This window comes from Prionailurus viverrinus, chromosome B3 (assembly GCF_022837055.1).
Source record: "Prionailurus viverrinus isolate Anna chromosome B3, UM_Priviv_1.0, whole genome shotgun sequence".
NCBI lineage: Eukaryota > Metazoa > Chordata > Mammalia > Carnivora > Felidae > Prionailurus > Prionailurus viverrinus.
The window spans coordinates 108,858,210-108,882,339 of record NC_062566.1 but is presented as its reverse complement, the minus strand read 5'-3'; the positions used below and the strand labels follow the sequence as shown (position 1 = coordinate 108,882,339).

Genomic DNA, 24,130 nt, shown 5'->3' with positions numbered 1-24,130 from the left:
TATGTGACCTATTTTCTCTTAAATGCGTAAAGTAAATAATAATTCAAGAAGCTTCCTCTAAGCTCCTCAGTGAGTTCTTCCTCTGGCACAGGGTTTCCCAGTCTTAGCGCTATTGAATTTGGACCAGCTAATTTGTCATGGGGGCTGTTCGGTGCATTGTAGGGTGTTTAGCAGCATCCCTGGTCTCTCCCTATTGGGTGCCAGTAGTACCACTACCCCCACTGGTGACCAGCAAAATGTCTCTAGACGTTGCCAAAGGTCCCCTGGTGGCAAAATCGCCTGCAGTTAAGAACCACTGATCTACCTGTTCAGAGAAATGGCCTCTTAGGAAGATAGTCACTCTTTACCCATATCTTCCAATTGCCTGGCCCCAAGCAGGTTTACAAAACACCACCGCCCAAATGAACCCTCCAGCTACCTAGCCTTGCTTCACCAGCTGCTTGGACTCCTCTGTCACAGGACCCCACCCTAATAGAATGGCGATCACTATCTGTGTGAGAGAGCAGCTACTGATCTCAAAATATGGGGAAATACCTTTCTAAAGTGCTTTCCAAATATTATTTTTACTTCCTAAAGGTATTTTCGTTTTAAAAGAGGGTGGACCCAATGGCAGATTAAAAAAAAAAAATGTATTCTCTGCTAAATATTACATTCCCAGAATCCCCAAATCATTCAAATTATATCCTTGTGTGAAGAAGAAGAAGAAGAAGAAGAAGAAGAAGAAGAAGAAGAAGAAAAGGTATAGAAAGTGGAGGTAAGGTGATTCTATTTGAGTTGTAGTTTTGATGATAACTAGTTCTGTGATTTGATGATAACTACTTCTGGGATACATGACAAGATTCCTGGGCCTAAATTTTCTCATCTATAATATGTTTCTTGTTTCCGGGTTTTGTTTGTTTGGTTTTAGATTTAAAATTCTGGTAGCCTCTGTATATGGAATGTAACATGGATGGCTTAGGGGGTTAGAAAATATAATATTCATCCTTAAAAAAGAATGAAATGGGGGGCGCCTGGGTGGCGCAGTCGGTTAAGCGGCCGACTTCAGCCAGGTCACGATCTCGCGGTCCGGGAGTTCGAGCCCCGCGTCGGGCTCTGGGCTGATGGCTCGGAGCCTGGAGCCTGTTTCCGATTCTGTGTCTCCCTCTCTCTCTGCCCCTCCCCCGTTCATGCTCTGTCTCTCTCTGTCCCAAAAATAAATAAAAAAACGTTGAAAAAAAAATTAAAAAAAAAAAAAAAGAATGAAATGGGTAATCTGTGGTTTAAAACCTCAAAAGAGTCATTCATTCTTGTCATAGGGAAGTTCACCCACTGAATCACTCTGGCAAATTTGTAACTAAGTATTTTGGGTGAAGTAGTAAAAGGCAAACTGTAAAGTCAAGTGTACAGTGGAAAGTAACGGCAGCAAATACCCTTCTGCCTTCCTTATTTTGGCATCTGCCAACAGCCTCTATTATATGTTTATATAATATAATGTTATACATTTTATTTCATTAAAGTCTTGAGGAAATATGTTAATATTTCATTTCAGACATTTGCAACAGATCTGAAATCTCAGTTTTCAAGATTCTACCATTCACCATTATATGGGAAATCCTTAACTAAAGGATATAATCAATATCCCTCTGGTTTTCTTACCTCTAGGCACTAGTGAAAGCTGTTTCCATAACTGAGTTAGCAGCCGAATCTCTATAATTGTATGAACCAGAGATCAGAAATAATGTAAACTAAAAGAATACTCACTGATTCATGTATGTTATGAAATAAGCAATTAGTGGGTGAGTTCATTATTAACTACACATATTTAAAAAGTATAAAATAGCCAAAAAAAGCAAACCAACAGGGGTGCCTGGGTGGCTCAGTTGGTTAGGCATCTGACTTCAGCTCAGGTCATGATCTCATGGTCTGTGGATTGGAACCCCATGTCAGGTTCTGTGCTGACAGCTTGGAGCCTGGAGCCTGCTTTGGATTCTGTATCTCCCTCTCTCTCTCTGCCCCTCCCTACCACCCCATGCATTTGCGTGCGCACTCTCTGTCTGTTCTCTCTCAAAAATAAATAAACATTTAAAAAGTTAAAGAAAGCAAACCAACAAGCCCTGAAGTTTTTGAATTTCATTGTGTTTAGTTTTTATTTTGATGTGTTTCTTCACCTTTCATCTAGCTAAAAAAATTATGTCTCTAAGCTAAAAGCATTATGCAGTTGTTGCCATGCGGAATGAGAGGTCCCACTGTCTAAGGTTAGCGGCAGTATTATTTAATACAGGTCAGTATCATTCAACTCAAATAGCTTTACTATTCACACATTAATTCAAAAAATATATACTGATACTTGCTGTACTGTAAGGAATTAAAACGTGACAGTTCTCATCTGGGAGGAATTAACAGGCAGCTTGGGAAAGGGACAAGACAATCCCATATAGATAAAATACATGAGGAAAGTATGGCAAATGAAAATAAGGTGTTCTGTGGACTCAAAGGTAAAGTCTTATACTATGTAATGATGGGTGACAAAGAAAGGAATAGAGAAAAACTATTATGAAAATACCTTCAATAATAGAAAAACCAAGGTCTTGTACATGACTTTAAAAAGATGAGTAAAAAACGTTTATCAATTTAAATAGGTGAAGTACGCAAAGAAAAGTATGGGATTATTATGGGAACAACAAGTATCAACCATAACTTCAGGGTAAGATATTCAGTATTTAGGATGTGAGTCATTTATCACACTTTCATTTGTACCTTACTTGGATGGTTCTGTGCCAGGCTGGGGATGAGTAGACACATAAAACATGGTCCTGGAAAAATTTTATTTTGAAGAGAGGAGGTAGACAAATTCGGAGCTTTGAAAAAAATTTTTTTAATTTATTTATTTTGAGAGAGAGAGGGGGATAGAGAAATCCCAAACAGGCTCTGCACCGTCAGCACAGAGCCCCATATGAGGCTCAAACCCACGAACCACGAGATCTTGACCTGAGCGGAAATCAAGAGTGAGACACTTAACCAACTGAGCCAACCCCTTGGAAATTTTTTAAAGGAAGGAAAGATCAAGACTTAATGCCAAGAGAAAGGAAATCAAGTTTGTTCTCCTTGAAAATAGCTATAAAAATTTCCCATATCTTTTCCTCACTAAGCTCCCAATCAAATCTATATTTTGTCTGTACAACAAATCTTTGCTGCTGCTTTAATTCATATCTATATGTGAATATCTATGACTGGGAATGGGATGTTATCTGTGCTGAACTCCAGAGTTGAACTTAAATGCCTCTTTTATCCTCTCTTGGACTGACTCTGAGCTTTAACTCCACCACTGCTTCAAAATAACCTTTGTCAAAGTCATTAATTAGAGCCACTTTGTTAAATGCAAATGTTAATGTTTGGTTCTCATCTTACTTTGACTTGCCAGCAGCATTGGATGCCACTGAGCATTTTCTCCATTTTATCCTCTGGGCTCTTGAAAAGAGCTTCTCTTCCTACCCACTGGAACCTCCTCCTCATCTCCTTTGCTGGTTCTTTATCTCCCTGAATGCTTAAAATTGGAGTGTCCCAAGATTCTAACATTCAGTGTTTACTTCCTCTCTGCCTGGCTTTCAATCCCAGCTCTACCACTTGCTGACCGTTTGATCAAAAGAAAATAATTTCTCTGAGATTCAGTTTCCTCATTTATAAATTAAGGATCATGAAAGTAGCTACCTACTACAGTGGTTGTAAAGACTGAATATATATGTAAAGTGCTTATAACAGTGTTCTACACTGAATGCATTAATCATTTGTCCTTATTCTTATCATATTCTTCATCGTTCACTCCCTACATGATTTCATCTGATATCATGGCTTTAAATTCCATCTATACACTGTCAATTTTTTTTTAAGTTTATTTATGTTGAGAGAGAAAGAGAGGGAGGGGTGGAGAGAGATGGAGAGAGAGAGAATCCCAAGCAGGCTCCACGGTGCCTGATGCAGGGCTCAAACTCAGAAACTTTGAGATCATGACCTGAGCCAAAGTCAGACACTTAACTGACTGAGCCAACCAGGTGACCCTACACTGTCAATTTTAAATTGATCTCTAGTCTGAACTTCTGCTGCAAACTCCAGAATCATGTATTCAACTGTTGGCTCAACATTGCCGTTAGACTTTCTAATGAGTATTACAAATTTAACATGTCAGAACTTTTTTAGGAATAACTTCTGTCTAAATATGATTGTTTTTGTTCTTAAGTGGTCCTCTGTGTGGTGAAGAAGGGAGAGAGTATGGCAAATGCAAAAAGAAAAAGGAAAAGAAAACTATTTGCTCTTTACCACCTCCTCCTATGCTTCATGGTTGATTTTAACTACTATAATAATCCCTCATTTATTTATTTATTTTTTAAACGTTTATTTATTTTTGAGACAGAGAAAGACAGAGCATGAACAGGGGAGGGGCAGAGAGAGAGGGAGACACAGAATCTGAAACAGGCTCCAGGCTCTGAGCTGTCAGCACAGAGCCCGACGTGGGACTCAAACTCACGGACTGTGAGATCATGACCTGAGCCGAAGTCGGACGCTTAACCGACTGAGCCACCCAGGCGCCCCAATAATCCCTCATTTAATTAATACAGCTGAGAATTAGAAGGCAGAAAGCTCCTTCAAAAGTCAAAATTAGTTGCACTTCACTTTTATTCCTGAACTGACAGAAGTCTCTGACAAGCTTAGATATCTTTTTTCTAACATCTAAGTGATTATAAGGTCTTATTATATGTGTGATTCTTTAATGGATGTGTCAGTTCAAAGCAGACATACCCCTGCCATGAGACAGGGTCAAGGAAGTCAGTCGGAGGAACAGTTTCTGATGGAAATTACAGATCAGATAAGGGAGGTAATTCTAACTAGGAATTTGCAAAAACTCAGTGGAAACAGATATCTGGGATTTACAAACTTTTTTCCTCATCAAAAAATCCAAATCTTTAGAAGGTAAAATCCATTCAGTGGTTGTAAGGGGTGAGAGTAGGCTGGGGTGGGAGTTGGGGGGGGGGCGTGGTTAATTGCAAATGGTACAAGGAAAGTGGTTCATTTAAATGAAAACATTTAGGGGCACCTGGGTGACTCAGTTGATTGAGCATCTGACTCTTGATTTCAGCTCAGGTCATGAACTCATAGAGAGAGACAGAGACGCAGAATCTGAAGCAGGATCCAGGCTCTGAGCTGTCAACACAGAGCTTTACGCGGGGCTCCAACCCACAAGCGGTCAGATCATGACGTGAGCCGAAGTCAGATGCTCAACTGACTGAGCCACCCAGGCACCCCTTCTATTTCATTCTTGATTGTGGAAATGGTAAAGAAATGCCTTTTACCTCTGGAGCAAAGATAAGAGGAGGAGTAATTCCCTGGGATTGTGAACCGAGGGGAATGGAAAGAGGATTTTCCTGTCCAATAGAAATGTAATGTTAGCACATATGTAATTTTGTGAGATATTATTTAGTAGCTAATGAAGAAAGTAAAAGGAAACATGAAATTAATTTATAAGTTTTAACCTGATATATCCAAAATACTGTAATTTAAACAGTATTTAATTATTGAGATATTTTCTTATTTTTTTTGTACTAAGTCTTCAAAATCTGATGTATATCATATACTGAAAATATATCTCAATTCAGGTGCTAAATTTTCAACAGTTAAAGTGAAAAAATGTAGCCGTACCAAAACAATAAATTTATGTTTAATGAAAAAATATTCTATGCTGCTTCAGCTTTTAAATTTAAATTTAATTACAATTAAAAGAAATTTAAAATTAAGTTTCTCAGTTGCACTAGCCACATTTCAAGTGCTCAGTGGCCACATAGACCCAGTTGCTACCATACTGGACCATATAGTTCTAGAGATTTGTCTGTGGGACAAGAAGGAGAAAATGGAGGTGAGACATATTCCTTGTTGCGACTCAGGACACAGTAGAAATACCAGTACAATTTGTGTGAAATTTGAGAGAGAGAGAGAAAGAGAGAGAGAGATCTTCTATGTATATATCTTTTTTCCCCAGCTACATGATTTTGAACAAGTAACTTGGGTAAGCTCTACTTTCACCACCTATCTGTAAAAGAGAAAAGTAATAATACCCCTTTAGATTGTGAAGATTGAGAAAGCATGCAAAGCACATTGTAGAATGACTAGCAGCTTTTTGAAAAGGAGTAAGTGGTGGCTTTTAAAAATCCAAACTATTCTTCGGATAGGGACTGTATGTAATTCTTTTTCTATATTTAAAAGCATAGGAGTTTTAGGGGTGCCTGGATGACTCAGCTGGTTAAGCGTCCAGCTCTTGATTTTGGCTCAGGTCATGATCTCTGGTTCATGGGACTGAGCCCCACATTGGGCCCTGTGCTGATAGCATGGAGCCTGCTTGGGATTCTTTGGCCCTCTCCTGTGACCCTCCCCTGTTGTGTATTTGTGCGTGTGCACTCTCTCTCTCTCTCTCAAAATAAATAAACTTTTTTCTTTTTTTTAAGTATAGGAGTTTTAAAAAACCTGTTTGGAAGTGGCATTCATTGATTCAGCAAATACTGTCTCTCAGGCCATGTGCTCAACACTTAGAACACAAAGACTTAAAGACCATGGTGCCCCTTCAAGGACCTCATAGTGCTTAATGTTAGAAACAACACAGAGTTGGGCTAATGTCCAAGTGAGAAAAGTAAAACCAAAGAGAATAACAAATTTAACCAATAACTCCAAAGCAAAGAAGCCCTATAGATAAAAATTGAGTTTATAATTTGAAAACCTTAATAGTTCTGTATGTTTCTCTACTTTTCCTTTAAAACTGATATCCCCAATTATGATAATCAAGATGTAAGAAATTAGATTGGCATGGATTTAAATACTTAATGATTGATTAGTAGTAGCCTTTATTTCTGCCACATGGAAGACACTGCCTTGTTTTTCTCTTCTGTTGGTTATTATTTCTTGAGTTGTTCTTATTTTTTAGTTTAGTAGTTTGTATTTATCTGCCAAAAAGATGGAAAAGTCAGTTCAATTCAAAGGTCTAAAACACAAAATATTTTTAAAGTTATTACTGTTAAGTGTAAAACATTAAAAAACTAAATATAAGTAAAATAAGTGATTGAAATAAGTAAAATTGCATTTTTAATATAGCTTCTCTTCTTAATCTAACAGTAAAGATCCTTTGGACAGATAAGATCTCATTTTTTAAATCTAGAGGTTGAAGTGATGTTAAAGGAACCTCTTATAATTTCTTAAATTTTTTGTTTTTAAAGGTTGTTTCTATTCATATAAGAATCTAATAAATCAAGGGGCGCCTGGGTGGCGCAGTCGGTTAAGCGTCCGACTTCAGCCAGGTCACGATCTCGCGGTCCATGAGTTCGAGCCCCGCGTCGGGCTCTGGGCTGATGGCTCAGAGCCTGGAGCCTGTTTCCGATTCTGTGTCTCCCTCTCTCTCTGCCCCTCCCCCGTTCATGCTCTGTCTCTCTCTGTCCCAAAAATAAATAAACGTTGAAAAAAAAAATTAAAAAAAAGAATCTAATAAATCAAGATGCCAAGATTAAGATTATGGGCTTTAGTCTTTAAAATTTATAGATGTGTCACTGAATTATTTGCAAGTCCTTGATCTGTCCTAGTCTGAGTCCTAAAATAAGTCATATATATATATTTACATACACATAATATATGCTCACTATAAATAAGGGGCCAAGTAACTTTCCTACTTTTTCAGTTGTGATAATATGAAGTCTTGATTAGTACCCCAAATTTTTCACAATCAAAAAAAATCATCTGGGGCACCTGGGTGGATCAGTCGGTTAAGTGTCTGACTTCAGCTCAAGTCATGATCTCACAGCTCATGAGTTTGAGCCCCATGTGGACTCTGTGCTGACAGCTCAGAGCCTGGAGCCTGCTTCAGATTCTGTGTCTCCTTCTCTTTCTGCCCCTCCCTGCTCATGCTTTGTCTCTCTCTCTCTCTCTCTCTCAAAAAAAAAAAAAAAAAAGAAAAAAATTTTTTTAAATCATCTACTTTTTCTTATATATCAGCAGTTCACAATTTAAATATCTGGGAGCCACTTTTTAAATTTTAGAAGCCAATATTTAAATATGGTATGTATATTACTATTTTTGCCCTTCTTTGCATTTGCAGATCTCTCTTCATAAGACCCTGGGGTTTGAAATTTCATCATTATAGAAAATATCAGTCAAAAGATGGGATCATTGTAGAATATTGAGTTATCTTTAAATGAATTTCTCTTTCTAAATGCTGTAATATATTGAGAAATGACAGGGGTTGGGACCCTCCCTAGGTACCAACACACGTCACCCTGAGTGCCTCCTTTACTGTCCACCGCCACCATAGAACAATATTAAGAGCACACTTATGGGAGGAAAGAAATGATGAAAGAACAGGCCTAGACGAAGGAGTGTGAAGAGAGGCCGGGGGTATTGTGCATGGGCTTTTATCTTTTGGCTACACTGTTTTCCTCTGGTGCATTACGTCTGGCCCATGGTGTGCATCTGGGTGAGTTCCTATTAATAAGTGCCCAAATGCTAAGCTGACTGTGGTGGCAGAGTGACACAGAAGAGTGGAAAGAAGGGTGGGCACCTCAATTCCAACATCAGAGCCCAGATGAAATATGGCCATGTGGTTCCTGCCAAGGTTGGAAAAGAGTTTGAGGAGGGAACAAAGAGAAAGAATAGGGATGAGAATGATGGAATCACTTGTAAAAGCAGCAGCAAGTAATATTCTTCTAGTGCCTCACCTGAAGCTCCCCTAATCCCTGTGCGACATTACATTTTGACACTTGAAGGATTCTAGAGCAGAAACTACAATGAACCCTCAACATTCCATTCCACCTCTATTGTTACTACAATAGAAGCAATAAGATTCAATGTCAAAAGATTCAATTTATTGACAACTTTTTGTGAAAGTGTCATGTCTGTCCTTTATCATCTATAGCAACTTATAATTGTAAAAAATTACCTTTAGGTTGTCTTACATGTTTTTTTCCATTGGCCTTTTCTTTTTCTGTTTTACTTTCCTTTCCTCACATCCATTCCCCTGAGAAAGGGGGAGACAGATGAGGCACAAGTTTGAGGGAGGTAAAAGATTTGACATGAGAGGAGGGAGCCAGAGGGCGAAAAGAAAAATAGTGAGGAAAGTGAAATAGAGATCATTAGAGAGGGGAAGTGAAGAAGAAAGAAAAAAAGCCAAAAGCAAGAGAGAAAAGCACAGGAGAGAGAACTCAATTTGGTCTTAAATTTAAAAATGTCTTTATTTTTCCCAATGGAGCCCATTGTTAAATTTCACAGTTTCCTTGTTAGGGTCCTCCCATCCTTTCTCTTTTTTAGACTGGGTTTCATAAACAGAATGAACATGGCTACTTAAGATTGCAAAGAATTTGATTTGCAATAGTTAAGAGGAAAGTGGAAAAGAAAGATGGATATAAATGGGGAGGAAATTCCCGGTGTTTGGTAGCAGTTTTCCCTTCTCTATTTCTTGGATGTCTATCCTTTGTCTGATTGCTTTCCATCTTGGGAAAATACTATAGGATCAAAGGTAAGCCTAAGTTTGGGCTCACCGTAAAGAGATCAACAGAGCTAAAGTGAGTAAAACCTAGATAGGTAAGAAATTAAAAGTCAAGAAAAGGGACAGATGGACCCAGATCCTGAGAGACAGTGTTAGCCTAGGCTCTTCCTGCAGCCTTTTCATGAAAACAGTACATTCAGAGTCCACTTTACCCAAAGCCTTACTCAGAAAGGAGAAAAAGTGTCCTTTTGTCAAACCGCTGAGTGGTTTGAGACATGAATAAGAGACCATGGTCCTCAGGTAGCATTGCCTGGAGTTGGGTGAATGTGAATCTGACCAGGTTAATAGGACCAGGGTTTTGTTTTATTGCAGTGGGGAGCAGTTACTATTCTGGCTACTGCCTAGAATAGAAATCAGATTCACAGACTCATTTTTAGTCTACATTTAGTCTAATTCAATGGAACAAGGGATTAAGATTCTACGAATCCTTGCTCTTCTTGGGGTAAAAAGTGTTAAGTGTGAGTAAGGGTATGAAAGGGCAAAAAGAAGTGATTTAGAGGACTGTAAAAAGGGGGAAAGAAATGCTAAGCAGAGGGAAAATCAAAATACTATGCAAGCCTAAGTAAGGAAAAATGGGAAGACAGGAGAGAAAAGTGGAAAGAATAAGAAAGTACATGAAAAAAAAAACCAGGAAAAATAATTAATACTTTGTGAAAACTGCAAGCCAAATTTGTATATTGTACCATCCTCATGATTTAACAAGCTGAGTGTGACAAACGTCACTGCATGTTTGCTCTACCTTTGCTTAGCTCCTGATTCTCAGAGCCCCATTTTAAGCTGCCTGCTAAATTTACAAAGATGGGCCACCAAGACCATAAACATGTCAGCTTATAAAGTCATAACAGCTGAAAGGGTCTTGAGACAGCTAACCATGCCCTCTTCAATTCCTCACCCATATGCACACATATTTGGCAGCTGAAGAAGCTTGAGGTCCAGAGACATTAATGACACATCCGTGGAACAGAGGAAGTGCAGTTAGAACTCAAACCTAGGGCTTTTGATTCCAGGTGCAGTATTTAATAGCTGGTTTCTTCATCATTGCCTTCCAGATTTCCTGTAATTCATTTTCCCAGCTTGTTTCATGGACTCATTACCTCCTAGTTAAGTTGCCTCTCAAACTCTGTCATCCTCAGTTGTTGTTTTTTTTTTTTGTTTTTTTCTCTTGTCCCCACAAGTAGTCAGTCCAATAAATCTTGTTAACTGCATATTCACATCCTTGTTTCCATCTGGCTTTTTTTCCCCCCCTAGGTTTAAGACTGACACATTTCACCCCAGACCATTATAATGATTTCCTACCTGTAGCCTGCTGCAGCTCTCTTAGAAATTGCAGTCAGAGTAATCATTCTAAAACATAACACTCATTTCGTTATTTGTCTTTCAGTGGCTCTTACCTGCCAAAAGGAGGTCTGTACTATCCAGACTCCTTAGATAACCCAAGACTTCCATAATCTGGATCCTGCTTTGCTTTCCAGCTGCATCTCTCACTATTCCTAAATTGAATATGCCCAACACTGTCTTATTCTTCAATTTTGCTCTTACTGTATCCTATACCCAGGATATTCTTATTTCCCTTTTCCTAACTCAAAGACTGCTTCCTTCATAGACTCTTTCATGATTTTCTCTCTTGAGCTAAAACTATATTCTCCACTTTTCTCTGAAAGCACCTATAACATTTTACTTTATGTTATTTGGGCCCATCTCTTGAGGCCAGGTGATGTCCTATTATGTATTTTTAATCTCTCTCAGAGTCTGCCACGGTGCCTCATATATAATAGATAAGGATCAAATGCTTCTTCAGTTCAACAAAACTAAGCCTGTGCCAGAAGACAGGTGAAAGAATCAGTCACATATGGAATGAAAATAAATGTATCAATATCCTACATTAATTATAAATTCCCAATGCATAAATAACTAGTGCTTCAGAATGTATGTTGTATGTGATTGTACTAATTATGTGCTAATCATATGCTAACATACTAATTATCAGTAATAAGGCTGATGCAAGATTTATCCTTGCTTTTAGAAAGTAAGACGAAAATATCTGGCTATTGGACATCTCTGGAATTTCTATAAATTTACTGTGATTTCGTTTTGAAATAGAACTTGAGGTAAAAATTGGTAGGTGAAAATTCTATATATTGCAAAGGAGATTTTGCATTTTTCTTATAAACTACAATGGCATTTCCCTACAATGTTCTCAGGTTCAATACTGTAGATTGGAACTTCACATCCCAGTGAAGTTCATCTGGTACTTTTGGACACCAAAGCTCAGTGGTAAGGTCTACAGACAAAAATCCCATTTATATAAACACTATCCTCTAGTTGTTTGCTCTTCTTTGTAGGACTCTTGCAAATGTGACTGAGAATGCCTTCACGGGTTCTTGGATTTTAAAGCAGAAGTATTTTTTTTTCTCTCCATGATGTTCTTTTATGTGCATGACTGGAGCTGAGGCCTATCCACCCCTCAACTTAGACAGTAACTTAGAAGTAGGTCAGCAGCAAGCAAGGGGACAGATCTCCACTGGTGCCATATGACAACCCCATGTTAAAAACTTGTTGCTAAGAAGTTAAAAGATCCTCAGACATGAGAGTATGTAAAGAAACAACTGCTGAATAAAACATTAAATAGTATCACCCGACAGCAAAGCGGAGCCCCAGATACAAGTAAGGACTATACAATTGTAGATTTACCAAGAAATTTAGTGGTAGACCACTTTCCTTCCAAACCAGCAAGGATACAAGACCTTATTGTTTGGGTTCTGCCTGCTGAGCAGGCCTGGGAGTGGTTCATGCCCAGTGAGCTGGATTCAGGGAACTGGAAAACTGACTCTACCAGCACAGAAAAAGTGCAGTGATGCCTACCACTTGCAAGATAGCATGAGGACAGGCTTTAAAGAATAGTTCCTGCATGGTAGGACTCTCAGAATGGAGCAAAGGGGACACATCAAAACATCTAGCTGGATTCCTTTGCTCATAACTACTTTATTCCAGGACCCAAGGTTGACTACTGGATACCAGAGATCACAAAGAAATGTAGTGGAATTTGTTCCATACCTGAAGTGCCTGAATCAGTTCTCATGCTCCTGCAAAAATAAACAGCACATTTCAAAATTTTGCCAGTGTAACCACAAATATTTAGAAAAGAATTACTAAGTAGGAGGTAACTGGTCTTTCCTAAATGCTTTGTAGGTGGTAATGAAACATGTGTAGCAAGCTAGGGTATTACATTATTAACACATATTAGAGTAAAATTACCTAAAATTCTGTCAACATGCAAGCTATCCAACCTGTAAAAGCCATAAAAGTGAATAGTATATAATGACACATAATCTATTTTTATTTTCTCTATCACCTGTCACTCGGTGAGGCTGTGGGCATCCCTATCTTGCTGCCTCTCCAGCGTTGGAAAACTCATTTGGGGCTGAGGCAGAGAGAAGCTAATCGCTGCTGCTCAGGGGCTTCCATAGAAGCCTGTGTTGGGAATATAGGCCCTCATAGAGACATGGGAGAAATTCTGGAATAGATGGATGCCTGGGGTTAGAAGGTACCCACTTCTTCTGGCTTCATCACAATCTCTATGGCCCTGATGGAGGTGACAGCGCTTGGGAATCTTGCAGGCAAATGACATGCTCAAGTATTTGCCTAAGTTAGTACTTGGTTAGTTTACTTAGCTTACTGGATAAAATAGAAAACTATCTGTCAGGTGTTCAGACCATTTCACTTTCGGAAATGCCTTTGGATAACTAAGCTTTTGGACGTCTTTGGACAAAGAAGTTTTCTGCATTCCTGATTTTTAAAATTAATAACAATAATTAAAATACTTGTTTTCTTAACCTCATTAGCATGCTAAAACAAATTTTCACCAAATCTTTGTTTCTTGGCTACATTTTCAATAAGTATTTTGGAAGCATGGCTGTTTGAGTAAAAAAAAAAAGCATTTGGGAAGAATAATTACCCTCAGATAATAGCTTCCCAGATAAATGTATAAAGACATAATTATGATCCATTTTAAGAGGTCTGGCAAATACATCCAGTTGGAGGTCTACAATGGATCTTTCTGAAATAAAGGTAAATTAGTCATTTTCTAAGGCATTTGCAAATAAATTCTCCTGTAGCCTTCACCAAATAGGTCGGTGATTTAAATAAAGGTTGAGCTTAATGATAAAAGTTTTTGAGACTGAGAAATATTAAGTAAATGTACTTTAAAAAATTGGTGCAAAATTAAAATGAAGCCTGATATTATCCTCTTTAAAACAAAGAGTCACAGTAGCAATATTGTCAAGGTGTAAGAAGGAATAGAAATAGAAATGCTCTATAAAGTAAATCCTAAGGTAATGTTATAGAAGTCTCCATAGTCTTTCATTCATCCAGATCGAACTGCTCAGTTTACATTTTAAAACTAATACATCTGAGGGCAAAATATTCAACAAGCTCATCGTTTAATTTTTTTTTCATTTTCCCAAAGTACACAATTATAAAAATGTCACTGAAATCCATGGTCTTGGAGATGAAAACTAGATAGAACTTACTTATCACTTTCAGTGTCTTGACTTAATTTTACAAATGTCCCAGGAATAAACTGAATTCTATTCTGTTCTAGGATATTACACCTTTCATTCATAATGAACATTCTCAAATTAGGCTCTGGATAGTAATTATGTTCCAGATGCAAATAGGCAATAAAAAAAGAACCCATACTTGATTAAATTGGGGTTAAGAGGATTACTTGGAACCCACATTTGTTTTTTGCTTTGTTTTTCTTTCTTTGTCCCCAGTACACTCAGCAGAGAGAGGAAGCTGAGAGACTGAAAGGCAGAACCTTGAAGAAATTGGGATTTGTTAACCCTCATGATCCTTTTTATCTGTAAAATTCTATGATTTTTGCCATTTATATAGGGATTCATTTTCTCATTGTTTCTAATAGTGATCATAATAGTTAAACAAATCTTTGCACCTACAGAACATTTTACATCCTAAAAATTTAAGTTATCCTTATACTTTTTAATATTTTAGTTTTATTTATTTATTTTTTAGTTTTTTTATGTTTTGAGAGAAAGAGGGAGAGAGTAGAGGAGGGGCAGAGAGAGAGAGAGAGAGAGAGAGAGAGAGAGAATCCCAAGCAGGCTCTGCACTGTCAGCACAGAGCCAGATGATTTCAAGATGTGTGGTTCTCCTAAGGATCACCCTTATTCCTTTGCTTTCCTTGACCCCTCCTTGGCCAGGAAAAAAGGTTACAAAGAAAGCCAGCTTTGAGTAATTAATCCTCAGTTGCTTAAGATATTTTTGAGTAAAGGTTTTTGGTGTTGTGCTTTTTTGAGCCAGAATAGCCAAATTTCTTTTATCTACGCTATTGGAAATGAAATGAATTATTAGTGATAATAATGACCATTTACTGGGCATCTAATGTGTCCCGAGATCATTCCATACTTTTATTGCTCTATTTCTAAGAACGCTGCAACACACTCAGGTGCATTTACTGTTTCCATTCTGTTCCACTCCTTTAAGGAGTCCTCAGGATATACTTATATTCGACTTCACCATGCTTTCTGTCATTCACTGTAGCAGTAGATTAAAATTACATAAGAAACACGAACAAGTCTTGACCCCTTGCAGAAGAATGTCTGAACTCTATCCGGGACAAATGGCCTGATGCTTGTTTTTGAGAAGATTCCAAGGAGAAAGATTCTACAACCTCCAGAAATTAGTTCCGTTGTTTATTAATATCTAATCAGTAATATGCATTAATGCTTTTTTTATAGATTGGTTGATTGCTATATTGTTTTACTACATAATAAAGTTTTCTTTGTAAACTGTTTAGTTAAAATAATTTTCAGTTTAAATCCACTTTTTTAAATTTAGCCTTTAAATTTGGACTTCCTCATATGCTGAAGATGGTAATTGTCACCTATTCCCATTTTCTTCCTCAATTTAAATAGCCTTGATTTCTTTCCTGCATTAAAAAATATTTAAGTTTTGTGCCCCCCCCCCCCCAGGTTCAGTGTTTGGATAGTATAGTAGAAAGATTACTTCAGAGGTATAGAATCATCTTTCTACTGTATTCAATGTAAGTCAAAGCTATGTTGGATTTATGTTCAGTCTAATCTAGAATCTGAATCCTCCCTTCCATCTCTCCCTTTCTCTCTTCCTTCCTCCCTACCTTTCCTCCCTCTTTTAATCTATTCTCTCTCTCTTTTTTTTTTTTTTTGAGTAATTACCAAGCGCCTGGCATTGTGAAGTTTTTAATATCAGCTTATTTAATCCCTGTAACAACTACATGGTTAGTGTTATTTTCATTTTACAGATAAGGAAACTGAGACCTGAAAAAACTAATTTAACTTGCCCTAGAGGAGGCAGGTGAACCCTGGGTTCACCCAGGGTTGTCTGACTGCAAAGGTCATTGTCTAGCTGCTGTGTCTTCCAATTAATGCATCCTAGCATCAGTTTTGATTTTTAAATTATACATGTAATTAATTGTACAATAAAAGTTTAATGGAAACATCTATCAAAAGCTACAACAAATATTAATTCCTTTAATCACCAACTATGTCCAAATACTGTGGTTTCTTATCATCCTGTCTGCAGAAATAAAATACCATTGTATATACATTTTTCAGAATTTCACACTTCCAGTTTGAAGTTCCTTATAGTCATATAGGTCTTTTTATTGAAATTTTTTGATTCTTTTCCTAATGGGGATCTGCTGTTTCACTAAATTAACATACTATTTCCTGGTTAGCTATTCTGCTGCCAGGGGTTGTTTGGATTGCTTTCAGGTTTTAATTACAAAACAGTATGTTCAATTAAATTATTTTCTGTTTCAAATTACTTCTTTGCCACATGTTCCTTTAAGTCAAGGGGTATAACTATTTGTAGTGTGAATTGCCAAATCACTCTGTAGAAAGTTCCCACCATTTACAGTGTCCCCATCAATATTAGATGTAGTTAACATCTAATCAAAAGCCAAATGGTAAATGCTTAACTTGTATTTCTTTAATTATTAGTGAGATTGATCCCTCACTAAGTGTTTATTTGTCTTGTGGAGTAAATTTTCTATTCATAACTTTAAACCATTTGTTAATTGGATCCTTCACAAATTTCCATCAGCTACTTATATATATGGAAAGTAAAACCTTTATAGATTATTATTATTCTTTTTCCATTGTATTGTTATGTATTTATTAAAATGATTTTTTGGCAGATATTTATAATTGTTTTGCAATCAATCAACCTGAACTCTATTCTTTCAGAGCCCCACCTTGCTTTCAGATCTCTGTCCTTCCTCAGAGAAGCTTCCAGACCACTATAAGATATCCTTCCTCCTCCTCAAATCACCCTCTATTCTGTTATCCTATTTTTGTTTTGGGGTTTATTTTTGAAGCTTTTTTTTGATGTTTATTTTTGAGAGAGAGAGAGAGAGAGAGAGAGAGAGGGAGAGAACACGCACATGCACGTGCAAGTGGCATAGGAGCAGAGAGAGGACAAAGGATCCAAAGTGGGCTCGGTGCTGATAGCAGCAAACCAATGTGGGGCTCAACCTCACGGACCGTGAGATTATCACTTGACAGAAATCAGAAGCTCAGCTGACTGAACCATCCAGGTACCCCGTTTTATTTTGTTTTCTAATGTTTATTTATTTATTTTGAGAGAGAGCGTGAGTGGGGGAGGGGCAGAGAGAGATTGGAAGAGAGAGAATCTCAAGCAGGCTCCCAGCTGTCAGCACAGGGACTCAGTCTCACAAACCATAAGATTATGACCTGAGCTGAGATCAAGAGTCATACACTTAACCTGACTGAGCCACCCAGGCACCCCTCTATTTTTGTATTTATCACAGCACATTCCAGCTGGCATAATGTATTTTATTTGTGTATTATCTAGATCCACTAGAATGAAACATCCTATAACTTATATTCACAGCTGTATCCCCAGTTCCTAGCACAAAGAAAGTGCTCAGTAAATATTTTTGAAAGAATGAACCAAACTTTGCCATTGAAAATTTCTTCTGTTGCTTCAAAGGAAAAGAAGTGATGTTTCTTATGCAATTGAGGCAATTTCAACTGTTCCATTTTCTTCTAGCTTATTTTAGTTTTAAAATATTTTATTCTTTTGGAGTACCTGGGGGCCCAGTCAGTTGAGCGTCCAACTTCAGCTCAGGTCATGATCTCACAGTTGGTGAGTTTGAGCCCTCAGAGCCTGGAGCCTGCTTCGGATTCTGTGTCTCCATCTCTCTCTGCCCCTCCCCTGCTCACTCTATCTCTCTATCAAAAATAAATAAACATTAAAATTTTTAAAAAATATTTTACTCTTTTCCTATCTGAAAATTTTTTTGTGGTACAGCATAAATCTCTGACATTTTGTAGAGTTTTGCTTTTTTTCATGTTTTTTTTTGAACCTCTATCAGTTTGACTCAGTTTTATTGTCTTAATGTCTATATCCTAAACTTTCTGATAGCCATTTAATTATAATACGGCTTAAGATTTTATACAACTGAGTCCCTCGATATATTCCAGCCCCAAGTTTCCTTGAGATTCTTACTCTTCTCTTTTCCACATACTTTTTATATTATAATTTCTATGAGATATCCTATTGAGATAATTGGTATTATATTAAATTTATAAATTAATTTAGGCTTTGTCATCTTTGTTGTCTTAAATATACCTACCCAGATAGAAAGCTTATTTTTCCTTATTGAAGTGTCTTTGGTTTCTGCCACTAGAGTTTTGTAATTCCATGTATACAGGTCTCTTATCACTCTCACTAAATATTTAATTTTTATTGCTGCTTTTGAAAAATACATTCTCTTTTGTCAATGTATTTTTGGTTTGTTAATAAAAATCATGAAACAAATGATATTTTGTGAGTTTATCTTCTAATCTGTGACTATCCTAAAGTTGTTTACAAAGTAATATTTTTGATGATTGTCAAGTTTTCTAAATATAAATTTCCATTTGCAAAGATTTTTAAAAATCTCATATTAATCATATTTCTTTGTCCTATTGCAATTGCTAGACTCCCTTAAATTATATTACATAGAAGTGTTAATAAGGAACATCTTTAATTTATTCTAAGTTTTAAGTAGAACACTTCTATAATTTTTCATTAAAAACAATTTCTTCTTTAAATTTCTTGGGGCACCTGGGTGGCTTAGTTGGTTAAGCATCCAACTTCAGCTCAGATCATGATCTTGCGGGTTCCTCAGTTCGAGCCCCGCTCTGTGCTGACAGCTTGGAGCCTGGAACCTGCTTCAGATTCTGTCTCCCTTTCTATCTGCCCCTCCCCAGCTTGCAGTCTGCCTCTCTCTATCTCTCCCCTCCCCCTAAAAAATTAAACATTAAAAAAAACCCCACAATGCTGTCTCTGGTTGGGAATAATTATTTAAAAAAAATTTTTTTTAATGTTTATTTTTTGAGACAATGCGAGAGACAGAGTGCAAGCAGCGGAGGGGCAGACAGAGGGAGACACAGGATCCTAAGCGGGCCCCAGGCTCTGAGCTGTCAGCACAGAGCTGGATGCAGGGCTCAAACTCACGGACAGTGAGATTGTGACCTGAGCCGAAGTCGGACGCTTGACCGACTAAGCCACCCAGGCGCCCCTGCTCTTCCTTTAAATAATGACTTATATTTCCTTAATTTCATGTTAAGCGCTTGCTACATTTTGCCCATTAAGATTCTATGAATTTAACATTTATTGTCTTAGGTAGGGATTAATCTAGAATTTTATTTCTGGTTAGTCTTTATAATCCAAACAAATTATTTGCTTCAAAAAATTAGGAGAACATAACATAATTTTTCTATATTTAAAAGAGAATTTTACATTAAATAGAGATAATTCTTAGAGTATCTAAAACCCTGTCCAGTAAAAGTCACAACTATGTTTTTCTCTTTCATGGGAGCTCCTGGATGACGTTGTTCTATGTTCTCAAGTTGTGACTGTGCCAGTTTTGCCTCTTTGTATTTTTGTTAAAGTCATTTATTTAACTCAGGGTTTCAAAGCTATTAAAGAAAAGCTGTATGTAATATTTCTCAATAACATTTTACTATTGTTCTTGTTAGTTGATGATGACCTCTAAATTTCTAATTTTATTATTAAAAAAAAGTTGTCCAATGGTTTGCCTGTTTTGTCATTCTTTTTGAAGAACCAGCCAAACCCTGTGGAACGTCACATTACTAATAATTTTTCTCGTTTATTTATTTATTTTTTTTGGTTTGTTTTTGTTTTCCCTTGCTCCTTTTTTATATTTAAAAAGAATTTAGACAGGGGCGCCTGGGTGGCTCAGTCACTTGAGTGTGTCCAACCCTTGACTCAGGTCACAATCTCCAAGTTCGTGGGTTCAAGCCCCACATCAGGCTTTGCACTGACAGTGCAAAGTCTGCTTGGGATTCTGTCTCCCTCTCTCCCTGCCCCTCCCCTGCTTGTTCCCTATCTGTCTCTCAAGATAAAAACAAACAAACAAAAAAGAATTTAGACATAGTTCATTACATTCCCTATTTTCAGTCTTGCTATTGTAAGCATTTAGACCTCTGTGTTTTTCTTTGGTTTCTTTTTAGTATTTACTCTGAAATTATTGGATTAACTTTTATCTTTAGAATACATCACTGCTCCCTCACATTCAGCTTGCAACTGTGTATTAAAATTATGAAAATATTTTTTTCAGATTATTAACTTATTAGTTGGAAATGTACAAAAGCATGAGAAATACATAGAGGAGAAAATAGAAGTATAAAGATGAAAGAAAGAGTTCCCATAGTCTAACTCCAAACTGTGGACACTGATTCTATCCTGTATTCTTCAGCCACACACAGTTGATACCAGATAGACTCAAATGTGAACTGAAGGGTGTGAGAAGTTGATAGGGAAATAAAAAGTTGACAAGGTTAAACTGAATGTGGATAATTTAGTTTTTTATAAAATTTTATTTACTTTAAAAAAATCTTTTATACATTTATTTATTTTTATTTTTGAGAGACAGAGAGAGACAGAGCACAAGTGGGGGATGGGCAGAGAGGGAAGGAGACACAGAATCCAAAGGAGGTTCCAGGCTCTGAGCTGTCAGCACAGTGCCCAATGCAGGGCTCGAACTCACAAACCGCAAGATCATGACCCAAGCCGAAGTCAGAAGCTCAACCGACTGAGCCACCCAGGTGCCCCTAAATTTTTATTTATTTTTGAGAGAGAAAGAGAGAGAGAGAAAGAGAGAGATAGAGTATGAGCAAGGGAGGGCCAAAGAGAGAGGGAGACACCGAATCTGAAGCAGGCTCCAGGCTCTGAGCTGTCAGCACAGAGCCCATTGTGGGCCTTGAACTCACAAACTGTGAGATCATGACCTGAGCCGAAGTTGGATGCTTAACTGACTGAGCCACCGAGGCTCAGTGGATAATTGAGAGTTAACGATGGCATCATTCAATTACATTGTATTTACAGCTGAGACTGTTCAGTAGCAAGGGCCAGAGTTGCGGGGACCTTAAAGCACACACTTACATTACTTCACGTCTTAGCATCCCTGACATTTCCCTGCCTCACATACCTGGATTCCTCAGCCTTGAGAGCTGTGTTGCTAAAATCAGTTGTCCTTATTTCAGATGTTCTAATAATGCTCATCCTTTTGGATGAATTTATGTCACTTTCTTCTGGAGTCAAAGTAGAATGAAAACATCGTTCACCTTCGAAAGTCAGTGTTACATTTGAGATGGTGACATGTTTTGAGGATTCTTTGCATTCATTCTTAATTTTTGTATCTCGTAGACACCCAGGCTTCAGAATGTTTTCCATCTTTTCCTTTGAAAATAATAAACAGCAGCAAATCAGGTAACAGAACAGTGTCACACAGAAATAGATGATTTCTGGAGCAATATCTAATACAGTAATCATGCCATTCGTATTAACTGAGTGCCCTCGAGTGCCTGGGTGCAGTAATGAAGGAATGACGCTTGGTGTAGTGTGGCCACTGAGGAGGCCAGGCGGGCATCAGAGGCTTCTAGTGTGGGACCTGACAAAGCCCATTCAGAAGCTCATGTGGTCAGGCACACCGCTGTCACCTCGCACGAGAAAACTAGTATTTAATTACAGCATTTCCTCTTTCTGAATTGTCGGGGCATGGAAGGTTGTCTAGAAATGCCTTGCCACCTGCTCTCCAATCTAATGTTGCTCTTTATTTAAGAGCATTTACCAGGTGACATGAGTTGGGAGGTTCACAATAAGACAAAAGCATTTATTTCTCAAAAGACTTAGAACCAATACCTAGAACTAATACTATAAAATCTCTCCGGTTGTCTTGATTTCTTGGTTTCTATTAATGCATCACCTCTCCTCACCACTCACTGTCTTCCTCAGAATCTGTCTTGGGCCTCAGAGGAATTGGTCAGTGGGTCCTAAGGACTCCGTCTGTCTGACATCCCTCATACCTGTACCCTCCTCCTCCTCCCATCAGCACCGCCTAGTCCATCGCCTCTCCTGACTTCCCTCTAAAATAATACAATACTCTTCTTCCTTAAAGAAAACACGTTTTTTTCCGTAACACATACTTACTGTAGAATATTTAGAAAATCTTGGAAGATATAAAGTGAAAGGGAGAATATTATTGTCTGCTTAAGGCCACTGGCCAGAAATAACTACTCCTATGGCACATGTCATTTAGTCTTTGTGCCCATTTATTTATTTTGTAAGTGTCTTCTTTGTGATAACATTTCAGTTCTATATCCTAATGATTTTATTAAAAGCATTCTTCTCATGTCATTAAAAATTGTGTAAAACTGCTTGAATTTTTTTGAATTAAAAATTATTTCTATTGTAGGAAATAGAAAATTCAGAAAAGTGTAAAGAGGAAAATATTAATCCCAGAATCTAGAAATAAACTGCTGTTAACAGTATGACTTTCTCACCTTCTATTGTTTGTGAGCATGAAATGTATTTTCATGTAATAGGAATCATACTCACTTTTCACTCAACTTTTCCCAATCATGAAAATTTCTGCAAGAAAAATTTTTCCAACAATTTTAATAACTAGAGTAGTCATTCATTTAATAGATATTTACTGACTGTCTATGGTCTTGCCTGATACTGTCGTTGCTCCTGAAAAAAATAAAGAAGGCACCTGTCCTTCGTAGATTTACATTAGTTTAGCAATTCCCCTGTGGTGGATATTTAGGTTACTTTCAAATTTTCGTTATTTCATTTTTACCAACATGGTATAGATATAGTATAATTAACATCTTTACAGCTAAATCCTCATTCTTATTTCTGATTAATTCCCTAAGAAAGATTCCTAGAAATGGAGTCACTGAATCAAAGGGTATAAACATTTTTAGGTTCTTGATTCATAATGATTTCAAGAAAGTTTGGGCCAATTCTCAACCCTACCACAAACCTATAAGAATTCCAAGTTGACCACATCTTTACTAACACTGACTATTTTTCTTCTTCTTTAAAAAAATTTTTTTTAATGTTTATTTATTTTTGAGAGAGACAGAGAGACAGAGTGTGAGAGGGGAGGGGCAGAAAGAGAGGGAGACACAGAATCAAAGCAGGCTCCAGGCTCCCAGCTGTCAGCACAGAGCCTGACACGGGGCTCGAACTCATGGACTGCGAGATCATGACCTGAGCCAAAGTTGGATGCTTAACTGACTGAGCCACCCAGTGCCCCTATTTTTATTCTTTTAATTAACAGTTTTATAGGTTATTTTTCCCCCAAGTTTGCATTCCTTTGATTACTAGTGAGGTTAAATTTTCTCCACGATATTTATTGCAGTTGCTTCTTCTGTAAAATATTTATCCTTGCCCTTTATGACTTTTCTCTTGTGGGCCCCATGGAGATTTTCCTCAGTAGTCCTCAAACTTCTCTCTTTATCTACATTCCATGTTACCATCAGATTAACCTTTCTAAAAACACAGCTCCTTCACTCCCTCACACAGAGGTTTTTTACAGTTAAAGTTTGCCCAAAGAGCAAAGTCCACGCTTCTTAATTTGGCATTCAAGGTTTGCAGACAACTTTCAAATCCTATATCCTAATATTTTCCGTATATATTATGCTCCAGCCAAACTGAACTAACTGTTCTTGGATATGGCTCTGTGGTTTTTCACTTTCTGGCTTTTTCTAAAGCAACTTACTTCTTTTGGTATTTTATTTTTCTATTTCCACCCTCACTTCTACCCACTGAAATTTCACCCCATCCTTCAATGTAGTGTGTACTTTTATATACATTTAAACTTTAAAATAGCCCTTACATATCAGTATCCTCGCTTTGGAGATGAGGAAACTGAGGCTCACACAGCTTCAGTGGATTGGTCAAACAGATACTCAGCAGGGCAAGTTTCCAACCCAAGTCTTCTGACCCTGGTCCCAAAGTTCTTTCCATCCCACCACAGCTTTCTGATACTGGGTTAAATCTGATGGTAAGCATGGTCACGCCTCTTTCAGGATATGTCTTACAACTCCTTTATACTGGGGCTCAGGGATACTATCTCATTAAAATTACTCAGAGCACATTTCACAGCATTTTGATAATCAATGTCAAGGAGCTAACCAAGAAGGGCGATCTTGGTTATCACTCCTGTTCTTGATTATTAAGAATGAGTCTTCCATGTCACAT

General features: G+C 37.5%; 1 protein-coding gene across 7 annotated transcripts in view; it reads right to left on the bottom strand.

Moving 5' to 3' along the window:
* Nucleotides 1-6,843: 6,843 nt before the first annotated feature.
* GARIN2 (golgi associated RAB2 interactor family member 2) overlaps nucleotides 6,844-24,130 on the bottom strand; it is a 34,830-nt gene continuing 17,543 nt past the window's right edge. For 4 of the 7 annotated variants that reach the window (XM_047861027.1, XM_047861026.1, XM_047861025.1 and 1 more), the window contains 3 exons: nucleotides 21,069-21,319; nucleotides 12,602-12,630; nucleotides 8,944-10,105 (listed from right to left, as the gene is read on the bottom strand). In XM_047861027.1, coding sequence (XP_047716983.1) covers nucleotides 10,041-10,105; nucleotides 12,602-12,630; nucleotides 21,069-21,319 — 345 coding nt within the window. In that variant the 3' untranslated portion in view covers nucleotides 8,944-10,040. Of the gene's footprint in view, nucleotides 6,963-8,941; nucleotides 10,106-12,601; nucleotides 12,631-21,068; nucleotides 21,320-24,130 lie in introns of those variants that run through there. The other 3 variants (XR_007152696.1, XR_007152697.1, XM_047861028.1) reach the window with 3 other exon arrangements.